The sequence below is a fragment of the Oryzias latipes genome, chromosome 16 (genome assembly GCF_053564925.1).
Source record: "Oryzias latipes strain Hd-rR chromosome 16, Olatipes_Hd-rR_3.1".
In the NCBI taxonomy this organism is placed as follows: domain Eukaryota; kingdom Metazoa; phylum Chordata; class Actinopteri; order Beloniformes; family Adrianichthyidae; genus Oryzias; species Oryzias latipes.
Window position 1 is genome coordinate 32,765,416 of NC_136252.1, and position 16,851 is coordinate 32,782,266.

At 43.5% G+C, this 16,851-nt stretch overlaps 1 protein-coding gene across 2 annotated transcripts in view; it reads left to right on the forward strand.

Annotated features, from left to right (window-relative positions):
- Window positions 1–16,851, forward strand: part of sv2a (synaptic vesicle glycoprotein 2A) — a 35,443-nt gene that overhangs the window by 3,765 nt on the left and 14,827 nt on the right. For both annotated transcript variants that reach the window (XM_078932613.1, XM_023964183.2), the window contains 4 exons: window positions 8,471–9,226; window positions 14,257–14,437; window positions 16,306–16,457; window positions 16,538–16,671. In XM_078932613.1, the coding sequence (XP_078788739.1) occupies window positions 8,617–9,226; window positions 14,257–14,437; window positions 16,306–16,457; window positions 16,538–16,671 (1,077 nt within the window). In that variant the 5' untranslated portion in view covers window positions 8,471–8,616. The remainder of the gene's footprint in view (window positions 1–8,470; window positions 9,227–14,256; window positions 14,438–16,305; window positions 16,458–16,537; window positions 16,672–16,851) is intronic.

The window sequence follows — 16,851 nt, forward strand, 5'->3', positions numbered from 1 at the left end:
CTTCAGAAATCACAGGTGTCATAATTCTGGGATGAAATCATATCTGTGATGAGATGCAAAAAAACACCAAAACGGGAGGATGATGCAAACAGAAAACAGAGAAGAAGCAGAGTTTTCTCCTGTGACGTCTGAGCAGAACTGCAGCAGATCCACAATCGCCTCCTCATGATCCCTGCATCACGTTTCCTGGGTGTCAGAAGGTTTTCTGCGTTTGTGAGAAAAGTGTGACGCCGTTTCAAACCGGGCCGAAACGTCTCAGCATCAGAGTAACATTAGCAGACATAACCGTAACATCCCCAGGAGAGAAGGAGTCTTTGTGGACTCCTAAAAAAACCACCTCTGCAAACAAAAGAGATTATTTTCAGATGAATGCATGCGTTGAAGATAGACGTGCAGGAGAAAATGTAACATTATATTTGGAAAAACACAGAATCGATTTGAAATGTTGCACATTCCAATGACCACTTAATGGTGAGATGTCCCTGACATGGCAACTATAAGCTACAGCAGGACTAAATCTGTTTATCATGGACAGCCGACAGTGACACTGCATCAAATTAAAAAGATTATTTATAGCTGAGAAACATCAATAAGCTCATATGTGTGGAAGAAATTCACCTTAAAACAAAGCATCGCCTATGAAGGACCAATTTACAGTAAATCAAATTGATGTGTGTGTTGGAGAGAATCGAGGGCAGCTATGCTTCAGGTGATAAAAACACTGTTTTCTATATTTTTGATGTGTAGAACAATCAAAAATACCACCCAGGTTCTGATATGATATTTTTTATGACATAACTCTGAAAGCTGTCAAACTCAGGGAACCCAAGAACAATTTTTTTCTGGGCTTTTAGGGTGAATTTGGTCTTTTTTTTGTTTGTTTATTTATTCAAATATAAATATTCAAATATAAAACAATACAAACAAACTAGCAAACCCAGATGCTTCCCTAGGGTGAATCTTAAATCTTAGTTTTGTCTTGGTTGAACTTCACTTAGTCTTCTACCAAAATGTAAAAAAGCAGCTAGAGACGTCGTCAGGTGTCCTTGTTTAGATCTAGATGCCTTGTCTCTACTAGAGGATATGTCCTCCTCTTAGGAGCCCATATAGTAAATATTGGCCTGAGGTACATCGTATCTTGATTTCAATTCTCTTTAACAACATGCTTCCAAACTGTTCTCTTTATTTATCTGATACATCAGAATGGAGCGGAGCACAGAGCTTGTGGCCCACCCAGCGTATTTTCTGTGTTCAAATCCGCGGGGCTGCGTTTCTTTGTGGGCTGCATTTGAAGGCTGCTGAGGTCACAGCGCCGCGACAAGTGCTGCTCAAATTCAACGACTCCTTCAAATGCGGACAACGAAGACGGTCTTCTTTTTCCTGATTTCAAGGATTGGTCTGGTGTGTCCTTCTATGCTGTACATACTCTAAGATGCGGCAGAACCTGGACATTTTCTGACAGCAATGGAGAACTGTCAAGCGGTGATAATTACACATTTTTATAATTACACCTCCAAGATTAAAAGTTGGATCATGTTTTTTTTCAGTTGATGGAAAAGTTTAAGTGAAATGCAATTATTCAGCATTTCCTCAATACGTTTTTCAAAGCAGAACATTCAGGGACGTTTTGATTCCTGCTTCAGCTGATCTGGATTCATTTATAGGGCAAGAAAGTTTTAATCAATGTAACTCAGGATCTTCATGTTTCTGTCTGCTGCCAAGGCGATGACCAGTAATGGCAGAAAGTCCCTCTGAGGAGACATTTGACGGCGCTCCTCATCAGGATTCTTCTCAGATTGTTGGAGCAGATGATGGGAAGATCTGCATCATATTTAGGGCAGGTCTGTGAAATGGCTGGGTTTGCTGCGGGGCTCGTCGTGTGGAGTTGAACACCAACCACAGGGGCTGATGCTGATGGGAAGAATCCATGTCATTGTTTGTGCGCCGCAGCCGTTGGCTCCTCTTCAGTTGGCTTTGCAGCGAGCAAAGCCAAAATGGACGCAGAGTGCTGACGTCATGGTTTCCGTCATGGTGTTGCTCCCTGACTGGCAGTCAGCAGGGTGAGAATGCACACTGTGGGGGGCGGGGGGTTTTGCATTTGGTTAAGTTTCCTCCCTCGTGCCGCCGCCGCTCAGGTCTGCAGCTCTGAACCGAGGCCCTTCAGTCAGCAATGCAGCCGGGTGGATCACCTCTGATCAGAGGTCACAGCGGGGCTGGTTTTAAAAAGCGAGGGAGAAAGTGGGTCGAGCCGTTGCCGCCGCTAATCACAACTACCCATCACGGCTGAGGAGCCAGACAGCTCCGGCACGGCCGTCCTTGAGGCCGTAAAACAAGACTTGAATCATTCGTGGAGCGTTCTCCCACCTTCAAGGATTCTCAGAGCAGTTTATGATGATCCACAGTGAAACATTCGTCTCACAATTATCACACACTACTAATTCCTGAGGTGTGTAGTTGTCGTGGTAACATGCAAATATGCATAAATGCAGTTTTAATACCTGCTGCTCATCCCTGACTGTGCAGCTTCTTTGTTTGTTTATTTAAGACAGGGACAGCACATTTAAAATGGCAAATGTCTAAGATTACAGCCTAATTTTCATCCTTACTCCCCGGACAGACTGCCGAGTAAAACGACAAATTGAACTAACAAAGAAAGGATACGGAACAACAATGACAAAACACAACAGTCAATTCATTAAACATTGCAGCAACTAAAGAAAAGTAGACAAAGAACAAGAAAATATATAAATAAAACAAAATAGGAGCACAGATATGACAGAAAAAAAAGGCACTTATTCTTATTTTGTTTTTCTTAAAGCCATGATTTTATCTGTTTGCTAAAAGAGTTCAGAGTTTGCAGTTCTCTTCTATTGGTGCGGCCTGAGTTCCAGGTGTGAGAGTACAGCCTGACCGAAGGCGCTCTTCCTGAGAGGAACAGTGCAGTCACCTGGGAAACTGCTCCTGGAGCTCTGTTTGTGTGTCTCTTGATTAAATGGCTGCAACTGTTGTCGCCTCCATTATAATCATTGCAGTTCAACTCTACACTGTGTTTTTGGTGTTTTTAACATGCATTTTTCTGATGATGGAGGCCATAGAAAGCGGTTAATGACAGGAAAGTGGGCAGCATCACCTTCCAAAGCAGGATCTTTTTGTTGTAATGTCAAACTTTACCTCTAGACGGCGCTGTTCGTGTGTGTGGAATCTCACCCCAACAAAAGACCTCTTCCTCTAATCTGAGTTTGATGAACATGTTTTGCAAATCTTTTCACATTTTTCTAATGTTGACCACAAGCTTGAACAGCTGCCACGGCGCCCGTGTGAAAGGGGAGGGGCCAATGATTCATTAGCGAAAAGGTTGAGTTTGAGATGTGGCCTGATTTCGGGGGTTTAATGCAGATATTCAGGGGATAGATAACATTATTGGTGTTTTTTTTAAGTAAGTTAAGAAATACTTGTTAACAATTATGATAAAATACATGTGTCAGTCTGGTAAATGATGACCTATATTCAAGTCGCCAACATTTGACCTTTGAGATTTCCCTTAGATCACCTGTGAGTGTGAACAGGGAGCTGCTGACATAAACCCCCAGAGCAGCAGATCCTGCTGCAGGAATGGTTGCTTCTTCATCTTCTCCATGCTGCAGGTTCTCTTCTTCAGTTTGTTCAGAAACGCTTCCGTTTAGCTGTGCTGATGTGACAGAAACAAACCTGAATGTGAGCGTAGGTGTTTGCTGACTGCTGAGGGGCGGGACGTTAGATGGAGCGGGAGCGTGGGCCGACCCAGAATGCAATGCAAACAAGAGGTCTAGTGGTTTTTGGTGTTTGTGGGCTTCAGGAGGATTTTGAAGAATAGGCTGTGGTTTGGGGAGCAATAGACAGAAAAGCACAGAAAGGAGCAGACATGTTCTCTGAAGTCCTGCTGTGAGACAACTCTGCAGTGTGGAAGAGCTGCAGATCTCCATGTTGATGAAGAAAGTGATTATTTTCCCCATGAATCGGAGGAGAGACATGTCAGACGTGACTCCAGGAAGAGCAGAGCAGGAGTCTGAAGGTTTTCCTGCCAGTCGGGTCTTCCGTTTAAGCTCAGATCCATCAAGACAAAGAACTCTGCTCTGCACCACATTACAGACGTCTGCTGCTCCAGGATTCATCGCAGCACACCTCTCACACACATTTTTTCCCGTATCGCACACTCCTACATGTGCACGGATACACACACAGCGCACCATCTGTACAGACTGGGAGATAAAATCCTATTTTGTCATATTTGACTGTGCTTTGACATATTTCTACATAATTCTACATATTTTGTCACTTTAACAAAGAAGAATATTAGGTTTTTTTTACAGTCTGTGTCTCATAGAAACTTGGATGACCAGAATATTGTTACTGAGGTGACTACTTCTCTAGAACTGTAAGAAATTAATAAAAAAAAAAATGCAATTGTAATTTGTCTTTCTCAGCACCTAAGGTCATGATATAAGGATCAAACTAGAGATTGCAAAAAGACAATAAATCACACTTAAAAAGAACAAACAAATGAAAAAAAAACACTTGGACAGTAAACAGTTTAAAAAGCATCTAAGTTGGCTCTAAGGACAGGAAAGTTCAAATGAAGCTTTATTTATATAGCACTTTTCATACATGGCGTTACACAAAGTGCTGTGGAGGTTTGAGAGAAAGCTGGGGGGATGGTTTATAGTCGGGGGCGAAGGTACAGAGAGCCCACCCTACCATAAAACTGAGATGGAAAGAAGGAAGGGGATGTTGAAAGGAAAGCAGGTAGAGGATGTAAAGAAGATCAGACGTCAGTGTCACAATCTGGGTTTCTTTGCCTTTGTTTCTGTTTTTGTTCTGTTTCTACTTTTGTTTTGAGTTTCTGTTTCCTGTTTTATTTTGAAGGGTTCCTGTATTTGTGTTAGTTCTAGTTTTACTTCCTGGCCCCAATCTGTCCTGATTGTTCTCACCTGTGTCTTGTCTGTTCTGTGTGTATTGAAGTCCTGTCTTTGCCTTCCTCCTGTGCTGGTCCATACACTCTGATTCCACGGTTGTACCTGGAGTTCTGGTTCGGTAGTTTGATTTTCCTGCTCAGCTTTGGTTTTTGATAATTAACCCTTGTGCTATCCTAGGCACTTTACCATTGGGAGTTGGGTCATCTTGACCCTACAAGACAGTGCTCTGAACCTTTTTTCTTCAATGATTTGTGATCTTCACTGGTGTCCATGGATTACATGAAATCTTTCCACCTTTGTCCACCTTTGTCATGGTAGGGAGAACACGTCAATGCAAGGGGGGGGTCATCCAAGATGGCACAAGGGTTAAAGACTGTGTTTGTCTTGGATCCTCCTGCCTCCTCATCTCTGCGTTTGGGTCATTCTCCAACTCACCCCCTTCGTGACAGTCAGGGCTGAAATTTGCTCTGTAGAAGCTGATATGACCAGTGGAGGTCTGATTATGGTAGGGGCTAGACCTGTTTGAATATTTCTTCTTAAATGAAGGCCAAACAGAAATGACAAGACTGTGGACCAGTGAGTTCCTGAGATGAAAGTGCTCACATGGCGGTCATAATGGAGTAAAAACTGGAAGATTAGGATAGATTTGACAGTTGCCGGGATTTGGTTTCAGAAAAGGAAGTTCTTCTGTCGGTTTTAATGCCGTTTCTGTTCCCGCTGTCTGCTGGCCTCACATGCTGCACATGCGTGTGAGGTTGCACGCCAGGTTGAGCTCTCCGTTTCCTCCGGCGTTGTCTTTGCTCAGGAGAGAGAGAGAGAGAGAAAAATGAAAAAATCTTGACATAATTCAATCTTTCATCCACCGCCAACCTAAATTAGTTTGTGATCCCTCAACTCCATGATCAATTCACACTTCATTACAGATGCCAGAATTGTTTAGAGGAATACCTTTTTTCAGGTTTTTTTCAAACCCCTCCCAAAACAAAGGACTGGAAGCCGACAAAGACGTAGCATTTTAGGACTTTGTGTTATTAAAATGTCCTTGATGGAACTAGTTTTCACATCTCCTTGTTTAAATGAGGCAATGAGGAGCTTCAGCTGGGAAAAAGCGCTGAAAGCAGACAAACCAGGACAGCTCAATATATGTTGGCCGATCAGTCACTCCACCAACCGAAGAGAAAATCGTTATTCTTCATTTTTCACAGCTGCAGCGATGGATTTGTGCCTTTGACTCATAAATGGGGGAAGGATCCAGAACACGCTCAGCCAGAACACACTGGGACTTTTTTCATTCAATGCAAACATTTTGAGAGAAGATCCAGTACAGTATTGTCAGAAGGATTTGTAACATTAATAGCTCCTTCATATTTTTAAAAATTCCCATCTAATGGCACCAAATATCCAGAGTCTGCACTCAACAAAACATCGCATCCGGCTGCTGACATGTGATGGATTTGAAGCTGAAGTTTTGATTCTGTCCTCGATTACCACAAAGATTGCAACCTTCACGTTCAGACCAACCAGAAGCGGATCTAAGGGACTCGCTAATGAAATTCTTTGCTGCCTTCTTGGGTTTCAGCTGTCTTCCAGCAGCCCTGTTTTTGCAGAAAGGTCCCAGCAGACCTCTAGGCTGTGAGATGTTGATAGTCTGTGTCTGTTCGTCACCCTCGAGACTCTAAGATGCTTTCAAAGACTCCCTCCCTCCTGCTTGATCTTATCCGCTTTCATCAGCTCCAGCTGTAATCAGATAAATGCCTTTTAATGAGCAGGAGCGCAACGGAGAGGTTTGTTTGGGGCTGCCTGGTTCAGTTCAGTGCTGCACGAGCACTGTGCCTGATAATTAATGACACTCATTGATTGATGGGAACGGATCAATGTCTTTACAAACAGCATTAATGAAGCTTGGGTTTATATGACAACCTCTAACCATATTTTCAATTCATATAGATTAGAACATTGTATTCTGCATATGTGCAGTCATGTAAAGTTTTTTTTTTTTAACAGTTTGTGTTTTTAGAAATGTGACCCTAAATGAAATACATGTTTGTTCTGATGCTGATTTTCTGCTTTCTTTGGGACCCTTTTGACATCATGCGACCCAATTCTTTTTTTAGCTGCTACCCGACTAGCTCCTGCTTTACTGAGACTGTCAGGCGGTCAGGTGAGATGGCTGCAGAAACAACCCAGATAAAGTACCACAGAGTACTGCAGCCTTTTGCTTCACCTCTTTGTGCGGTGTGTTAAGCTGACCACATGAGGTAAAACTGCCAAAAAATGTTTATGAACCGTTCTATTTGTAATGAAAGACGATCCATGATTAGAGAATTTAGATTTTCCTTTTTGAATTTTTTGATGGATTCAGAATCGTGCTTCACTGGACCTCTGAATGGGTCTAAAGATGCTTTAGGCCTGGTTGTCTCCTCTGATGGGTGATCTGTGTTTTTGTGTTTGTTGTTGGTGTGAACCAAACTAATGAACTGGGATTTGCCTTAAAAAGTGGGTATCAGTTCAGCAGTGTTACACAAACATCAATTGTATATGAGAAACTGGACCATGGCAATACAAACATGAAGTACACACTGGCTCTAGAAGCCAAAATCCCATAGACTTACTTCTATAGAGAAATAAACAGCTGTTAGTCATTCTATTGGTCAGAATAAACATTCTGGATCTGATTTTTTTTTTTTAAACATATTCTTAATTATCCTCTTTTTTTACTCTCATATTTTTCTCTGTAGTTCAAGTTGCGCCAGTTATAAACTAACCAGTCTGGTGCCTTAACATCAGATGATCAATATGTTTCATTAACAGTTTTCGTATAGCCCACTTTCAAGTGGTAGGGGTGTGGCCATCCAGCAAGCTCACACTTGATTGGTGAGAGTGGTTGCCATAGAAATGTAGACTCAGACCGATTCGGCCCATCACTGCTTACTGATGATTTCTGGCTCCAACGTGGCGGCGGCCATATCGCAAAAATAATATTAACTGAATTGACTGGAAGCAATTGAGTTAAGCGAGTGAGTTGTCACACTCACTTGCTCCAGTTCTCTTATACTGCTCTCGTGCACAACCCAATCAGGGCTCAAATTCACCAGAAATCCTCTCCCAATCACCTGTCCACCAGACTATCCTGGACTGAACGAGATTCCAGAGTCTGGAGGTTCTGAACAGAACACTGACTAAATGAAACCCTGAAAAACTGCTACTGATTGTGTCACGAAATCATCAAACTACGAACCAAGAGCTTTTCTGAAACACTTCATAATTCAAAGCTGAGCTTCAGTCCAGCTCTCACCCAGTCAATCACTGGGATGCGTCTCTAACCTTCTGGGTTGCAGCTCTGGATATTACCTGCATATCTTGTCTCATTGCATGCTAGCTGTGTGCTGCACCGGAGTGTCGATAGCTGTGACAGAACTGTGTGTCTTACTGCAGTTGATGAAATCAACGCGTCTTCCATATTGTTTTCAGTCCTTAGTGACCATGCTAACACACTCTCCATCTGTGCTGCTCTGCAGGATCTGAAGTTCCGCTGGAGAAGGGAGCTGTCCGTGGGGCTGACTTCAGTTTGGGCAACAGAAAACCTTTGCACACACTCATGAGCTTGGGCCGCTCCTGATACCTCCTGTTGTCAGCATCAACTCACCACCTTGCCACATCCAAGATGGACGATGACGGGCGCTACAGGGACGGCCGCTCGGACTTCATCCGAGGCGCCAAGGACATTGCCAAAGTTGCTAAGAAGCAGGTCGGCAAAAAGGTGGGACGTGGCGTGGACAAGATGGCCGACGAGTACACCAGGCGCTCCTACAAGCGATTCGAGGAGGAAGATGACGATGATGACTACGGTGGTGTGCCAGGCGGCGATAGTGGATACCACCGGAACGACAGCCGGGCCAACGATGATGAAGGCCACAGCGATTCCACTGAAGGACACGATGAGGATGATGAGATCTACGAGGGCGAGTACCAGGGCATCCCGAGGGCTGACTCTGTAAAAGCTGGCAGCATGGACGGCGTGGTGGCCGCCCAGGCGCAGCAGTTCAGAGATCTGTCCGCCTATGAAGGCGAGAGGAGGAAAGACCAGGAGGAGCTGGCTCAGCAGTACGAGAGCATCCTGCAGGAATGCGGCCACGGGAAGTTCCAGTGGACCCTCTACTTTGTCCTGGGACTGGCGCTGATGGCAGACGGCGTGGAGATCTTTGTGGTCGGCTTCGTGTTGCCAAGTGCAGAGAAGGACATGTGTCTATCGGAGCCAAACAAGGGCATGCTGGGTAAGCTGTCTAGGTTTTTCCAAGCATTCTTTACTAAGCCTCATTGTTTCTGTTTTGGTGCTTCGCATCACTGCTCTACATTTAAATGTCTTATCTTAGCAGCTACCTGTGGGACTTTTCTCCAATAATTGCTTCCTGACAGGCTCGCTGTGTGCAGAGCTGTTCAGGTTCAAGCTGAGAAGCTGTAGAAGGAGCAGAATCTAAAATCCACATTCCAGTTGCTCAAAACATGACGTATGCTGCTCCAGTTCACTGGTGTTTTTCTAGACAGAGTTCGTGTGAAGGGAAATGCTCCTCCCCAGCTCTGAATGAGCAGAACCGCACACACGAGACATGAAGGTTTGTGTTGACTGTGTACTTAAAGGAACACAAACTGTGATCAGGTTCTCCTCCTGAGGGCTGATGTCCACATCATTATCATCATCCTGTCATCAGCTTCACAGCCTCAACCAGAACTAAAGGTCTTATATTCTGAAGAACATACATAATGAGCTTCAATAATGAAAAGGTGATAACTGACAGTGGCCTTGTGGAAGAGTGTTCACCCTGAAAGTGGAAGGACGTGAGTTTAAATCCAGCCTGGCGCATACCAAGGACTAAAACTGGGACCCAATGCCGCCCTGCAGGACATTCAGCATTAAAGGGTTGGATTGGGAGGTTAAACCGCCAAATGGGACTTTAACTTTTAACCTGAATAAATAATGATTTTTTTTTCTTTTTTCCAATGGGAGCAAAGCATTTTCAAACCTGCCTGACTCTTAATTCTGCTGGCTGGTTGGGTCACTGTGGACAGCAAAAGCTGCTTTCATGTCTCTATAGCTGACTGTTACTGGCAAGTTTCCCTCTTTTTTGTGATATGTTTAAATTGAAACACACCGGAGGACTTTTCAGGGTGGCCTGGATTGGTAGTGGGTAGCACTCTTGCCTCACAGCAAGAAGGCCCTGCGGTTCAAACCCAGCCAGGTTCCTTCTGTGTGGGCTTTGCATGTTCTTCTCGTGCATGATTGTGTGGCACTACAACGGCTAGGTGAACTGTCCACAGTGAAAAGAAAAATGGTTTGATAGATAATTTTTCAGAATGACTATTAAAGGCAGGGATAGGCCTGGTTTGTCCATCCTCTGATTCAAGGTCATGAAATTGTAATCTTTCAAACTTTGACCAAGCGGTCAACGACCAATCTAATCAGCGGTGAACCTGCTCCTGAGTTTGGATCAGTGTTCTGCTGCAGAACTAAAGTGCTCTCAGACTTAGTCTCAGGAACTCTTAAGGGGAATTATCTTTCAGGACTTTCTGGAATTGAACAGAACCAATGGTTCCATCCATTTTGGTCCCCCCACACCATGACATCACCACCACCATGTCTGACTTTTCAGTCTAAATGTTTTGAGACTCGCTTCTTCCAGAATTTTCCTTTTGTGTTTCATCAGAACATTAGTCCAGAAGTCTTTCTTTATGTTCTAACTCTCCATGGATTCATTTTTGTCCAGAAGTCTCTCTTACTTTAGTGCTTATTTGATGACCTCCTGGATAGGTTCTTGTTGGGTTCTTGGACCTAGTGGGTTCGTTTTTCATTCAAGTTCTCCACTGTTTACATCATGAGTAGAAAATGCTTTTGTAACCCCAACTTGGCTGAAACACCTCAGTGACTTTATTTATGAAATGATTTCTATGACATTTTTTGCAAAAAAAATTTTTGCAAGACATTTTGCAAAAATGTCTAAATTATCCTTGTGGGCTCTTGAACAAATTCTTACAGAAACAGATTTATTTCTGTCTGTAATGATGAACATGTAGTGGCCTATGTTTGCTGGATGGGGGTGGGGAGTTGGTAAAGGGAGGTCAGACCAGCCTCCATCTCCCCTGTTCTGTTACGCAACAGGCGTGAGTCATGCCACAGAGCCTCCTCCCATGATTCCCTCTGTCCTCCTGGTTCCTCAGACATCCATGTCCGTCTGCATTTGTCTGTGAAAACAGCAGCATCGACACGACGGTGGAGACAGTCTGAGCATGTGGGAGCTGTGAGGGCTCGCAGAATATTAACCCCCCCAGCAGCTGAAGGCGTTTAGACCGTCCCAAAGAGGCGAGTTTGGAGGCGGAAGCAATTACAGCCTCTTCCATTATTACGGCTCCTGAGCTCATTAAGATCCTCAAAATGCAAATTTTATTAGGCGGAGAGTCTAGAATGGCAGTTTTTAAGGAAATCCTAGATGCTTAAGCCCAGACGTGAGGTTAGAAAGTGATTTAGAAGAGATTTCCCAGCATTCCCATCTTCACAGAGGACTTTACGGCTGACCTGTTTCGTCTTCATGCACACTGATATTTCTGTTGTCTTTAAAAAGGCTAAAGCAACACCTGGCTGATGTGAGACGATAACTAGAGCTGCAAACAATCCCGCCTAGCTAACTAACTTGGAGGAAACCGAATAAGCATTTTCCCCGTGTTGGGGGTTTTAGTTTGTATAAAACGGCGTTCACATCCCAGCGCTCGCTGCATTCATTTTTCAGCTTCAGCTGCTGCACGATCCTGGCAGGGAGAGTCTCTGCTCTCCCGCAGCCATAGGAAACTATCCAATCCCATTCAAAACGGCAGAAAAGGGAAAACCAGCTATTTATAGAGACAACCCCCCCCCTCCATCCTCCTACACACACACACACACACACACACACACACACACATTCACTCATGTTCAACGTGCATCAACAGCCCTGAAGCCTTGGGGAGTTTTGTCACAGTGCCACTCTCCTCCTCATCCTCCCTGCTTTCCTCTTACTCTCTTTTATTTTCTCCTCTCTGCCCACCCCTCCCCCCACTTCCTGTTGTGAGGTATCAGCTGCTTCCTTTCCTTTATTACAACCTATTCTCACCTCATCGTTCAGCTTCGTCGAAAGCCAACCAGAAGGAACGGAGTGTCTGACCTTCATCTCTGCTTTGACACTGAGCTGGTGTGGAGCTCTTCCTGTCTTTACACTGGGGCAATTGTGACACACTGAACCCCTTAACTCTGCAGCTTTAGTGCCAGTGTTGGCGTTATTTGAACTACTGGAAGTCTTTGACCATTTGTGCAGGTTTTATAATTCCAGCGCATTCTGAAACTGAGAAAAGCAGCTTTGCGCTGACATGCCAGTAGTCCGAAATGCGCTGGACGTTGTGGCGCAGGCAACATCTTCAGTATTGACCCTTTAACTCTGGTAGTAAAGTGTTGACACATTTCACATAAACCACCATCTTCTGCTCCAACTTGAGCGCAAAGCTGCTCTTCACTGCATCAGAATACGTAGCAATTATGAAAATTGCATAAACGGCGGAAGAGTTATGGTAGTACGAAGGACGTGGTCTATATTGTGTCATTGGCGACGTCTTTGGTATAGATCCTTTAACGCCGGAGAAGTTGCTGACAACACCTACATAAAACATGCTCTTTTAATTACCGTAATTCTTCAATCGTTTTCACATTTCATGTAATTCCAGAGGATTCTGATGCAGAAAAAAGCAGCTTTGCACACCGACTTTGCACCAACACTTTTTCTTAATTGTGCAGCATCGACACTATCAGCTGATTTATGTTGATTCTGTAAACTCTTCACTGCTGTAAATGTTATGTCAGCTCAAGGCTGCTTTCCTCCACTTCAGAATCCACTGGAATTACGTTCATTCCTTTTTGCAAATGTATTTTTTTTTCTTTTTTAGTACAAAAGAATCTTTAAACTTTTTTTTCACAAGGTCATCATTTGAAATCATTGAGTGAAGCTCAGATTGAGGACAATCTAGAAGTCATTGTAGAAGCTCTTAAAATCAGACTTGCATTTGAATCCACAAACATGTTTCATTTCTCCTTATTTGTTTGTTTTTTATTTTTTAAAATATTCTGTTAGGTTTCATCTTTGAGCGTCATTTAGACTTCCAATTTGTGATAAATGGGTCATCAATGATCCTTTGGAGAAACTGCAGCTGCTAATGCATTCAGACCACACAGAGGGCCAGCTGAATGACAGCAGCAGAGATAATGATGCATTGACGGGTCAACTCTGCTGCACTGGCGCTCTGCATGGACCCGTCCTGGTTCTGGAGGTTGTCTGTTAGCTGTCAGTCCGTCCACCTCGTTACGGCTGCAATGCGGCGATGGTTACTGACTCTGCTCATCATCGCCGTTGTGGCGTGGAGCTTTGACGTCACTCGCAGCTGAATCTGCTTGGCCAGAGTGGAAAAAACTCTGGTTTTCATTTCAGACCCTGTCATTTACGCTGCTTTTGCAAAACTTTCCTTTTTCTTTACTGTGACACCTTTTCAAAATGCAGAGGATCCTGGGAAAGTCACATTTGTTGTCAGACCCAGAAAATGTCTTTTTATCTCAAGATAAAGGGCTATATTTTGAATCTTAATTCAGTACTTCCTCAGGTTTTGCATGAATTTCAGATTTGTTGTTAAAAAATATCCTTTTTAGGTTTTTGTGTCACTATCAATAGCTGACTCATATTTGCCATTGGGAGCAAACGAAAACCCATATATTGTGATGTAATTCGTGCAGAAAACGATGGCTCTCTTCTGTGCTTTGTGATAATGACAGGCTTGGAAACCGCCTTGTGTATTTAGTCCAGGGTCATTAAAAAGGGAAGTAAAGTCAGTGTAAATAAGACTACCGTGTAATCTGGGAGCAGCTCTGACAACTTTCAGCGTATTAAAAATGAAATGTGCTACAGAAAACATTGTAAATCACCTGCTTCAGCTCGTAAAAAGAAAAAAGATACACGCTCGGACCGCTCAGATTGAGGCTCCGTTTCATTTATTCAGAGTGACTGCATCGATATGCAAGAGCTCAGAAATAATGTGGACAAGGCTCGTTTCCAAAGACCAGACTCTTTTCACTCTTTTTACATCAGTATGCAGCTCAAATACAAGAAGGGTATTTTTCTGTGCTTTATTAAAAATATTTCAATTTTTTGCCTCATTTACTTGTTTATGAAGATATAAAAGGAAAGCTTATTTTTCCCCTCTTCCTCATTGGTTACTTCCGTCCTGTCCTCTTCTGCAGGTCTGATCGTGTACCTCGGGATGATGGTCGGCGCCTTTGTTTGGGGCGGCCTGGCTGACCGCATCGGCCGACGGCAGACCCTCCTGATCTCGCTCTCCATAAACAGCGTGTTCGCCTTCTTCTCGTCTTTCGTCCAGGGCTACAGCTCCTTCCTCTTCTGCCGGCTGGCCTCTGGTGTGGGGTAAGGAGACAGATGAGTCATCCTGCACAGCAACTAGAGCCTAAGTCAGTCACGACCTGCAGATGCACGGATGCCACCACCCCAGCTGGGAGAAGAAATCAATGCCCTTTCAGAATTCAAGTGGAGCAGAAATGCACCCCTCAACAGATCTGTCAAAGCGACGCTCCACATCAGATCCTATTCTAGAAATGCTCTTCTTTTCTGAAGTTTTACTCTACCTATCTAGGCACATCTTTAAAGCTTTGATGAAATGCAATTTTATTTATATAGCCCAAATTCACAATAACAGTCGTCTCAGTGGGCTTTGTGCCGTTAATTGTAAGGTAAACATACAATAACAAAGAATCCTAAATGCATAGAATTCAATAGGATAATACTAAAAGTTTATCTAAACAGACTAAACTAAACTGGCATCCCTGCCCTTGGACCCCCCTTCGCGATAAGAAACACTTCCTAAAAAAAACGGAATCCGGAAAAAAACAAAGAAACCTCAGGAGTGTCCACATGAAGGAGGGATCCTCCCCCAGGACGTACAGATGATTTACCCGAACACTTAGATAATAATTAGCTTATCTAACCCTACAACTACATATTTAAAGTCCAGCAAATAATATTCATCCAGATGAAGTTGGGGGACAGCTGGGGGCGCGAGACGAGCCAGAGACAGGATCCACAGCCAGGTGTAGAAGCAGTAGTAGAGGCAAGCCAGAGACGAGGTACACGATCAGGTACAGGAGCACGGATGAGCCAACTGGAATCTGGAAGCACTCCCACTCCCCAGGAGGGGAGAGGGAAAGAGGGACAATACATGAATCGCACTGCACCAAACAAAGGCATGGAGAACTGGATGATAAATAAATGATCAAGAATAAAGTAGAAGTAGATGGGAAATATCCAGAGAGGTATTTATTATTGTTAGTATTATATTTGAACATTTTCATGAAAGTCCCGGCCGGAGAAACCAGCCACTCAAACATCTGTGAAATCTTGTCACCTCCAACAAACAATGGTTAATGTGCAGCAGCATTAAAAACAAATAATGTAAAATCTCTGTCGTGCAGGTACTCCAGCATACAGACCATTTCACAATCCTTTATCCAAAAGTACCTAATAGTACACCAACTTTTGAACAAACTGCATGCAGTTCATGCCATTTCTAACATAAAACATTAATCTATTTATATTATTATTGGTTTTTATTTAAAAGGGTTAAAACACATTATTGCAGAGGTTTTAATGTGCTCATTTCAGCTCTGAAAGGAAAAATCTCCACATTTTCTTTGACTTTTGACCCTCTAAGGCTTCCATCTTCCATTGGCGACACGTTAACCCGGGCTAATCTTTTGTCTCAGATCTTTCAAATGTTTTGTAGCTCCCTCTCACGGGAATAATCAACCACCAGAAAGACGTCTTCCTAATGTTCCCTTCAGTGGGAATTTTCCTCCCCACTGTCTCCGTTCGCTAGTTCAGTGTGGAGATCAAATCTGTTCATCACTGATAAAATAATTGGCAGTGAAAGGGATTATTTATTAAAATAAACTGAACTGAAATTCCTTTACTTGACTTTATTCACAAATATAAACAATTTAGACTGTTTTTGCATTTAATTTCCACTTTAACCAATGATAAATTGATCAGAAGTTGAACTTTACATTGTCAGCTGTTCATTATTCCTTATGTAATTAATCACTATTTATGTAAAGACCAACTCTGATGAAAATTGTGTTTTTAGTGTTTTAAAAACTGTTCTTGAGGCATTTTAACGTTGAATGACAAAAAGAGAATATATAGCTTTATTTGAATTGTCCTAAATCTGTTTTTCTCTTTTTCTCGTCATTCTCTAAATTAATTGCTCTGTAACTCCACAGAATCGGCGGCTCCATCCCGATTGTGTTCTCCTATTACTCTGAGTTCCTGGCCCAGGAGAAGCGAGGAGAACATCTGAGCTGGCTCTGCATGTTCTGGATGATTGGTGGCATCTACGCCTCAGCCATGGCGTGGGCCATCATCCCTCACTACGGTTAGGAAAAACCTCACAGCCGGGCCACTCAGTCTGATCTCATCACAGATTGCTAACGAACATCTCCCCTCCGAATTCAGGCTGGAGTTTCCAGATGGGCTCGGCCTATCAGTTCCACAGCTGGCGCGTCTTTGTGTTGGTGTGCGCCTTCCCCTCCGTGGCGGCCATTTCTGCCCTCTCCACCATGCCCGAGAGCCCTCGCTTCTACCTGGAGGTCAGCCTTACAGCTGGCAGCGCACTCGCACCTGCAGATTTTTCATTAACATGGACCGAATGCAAAAACAGCCCGTAGACAGGAAGCTGTCACCGCACTTTCACAATAAAAGCCACAGAAGAAGGGCTTATTTTCCAGGGGGATTCTGAGTAAAAATGCACGTTTGTATTGATGCTGATC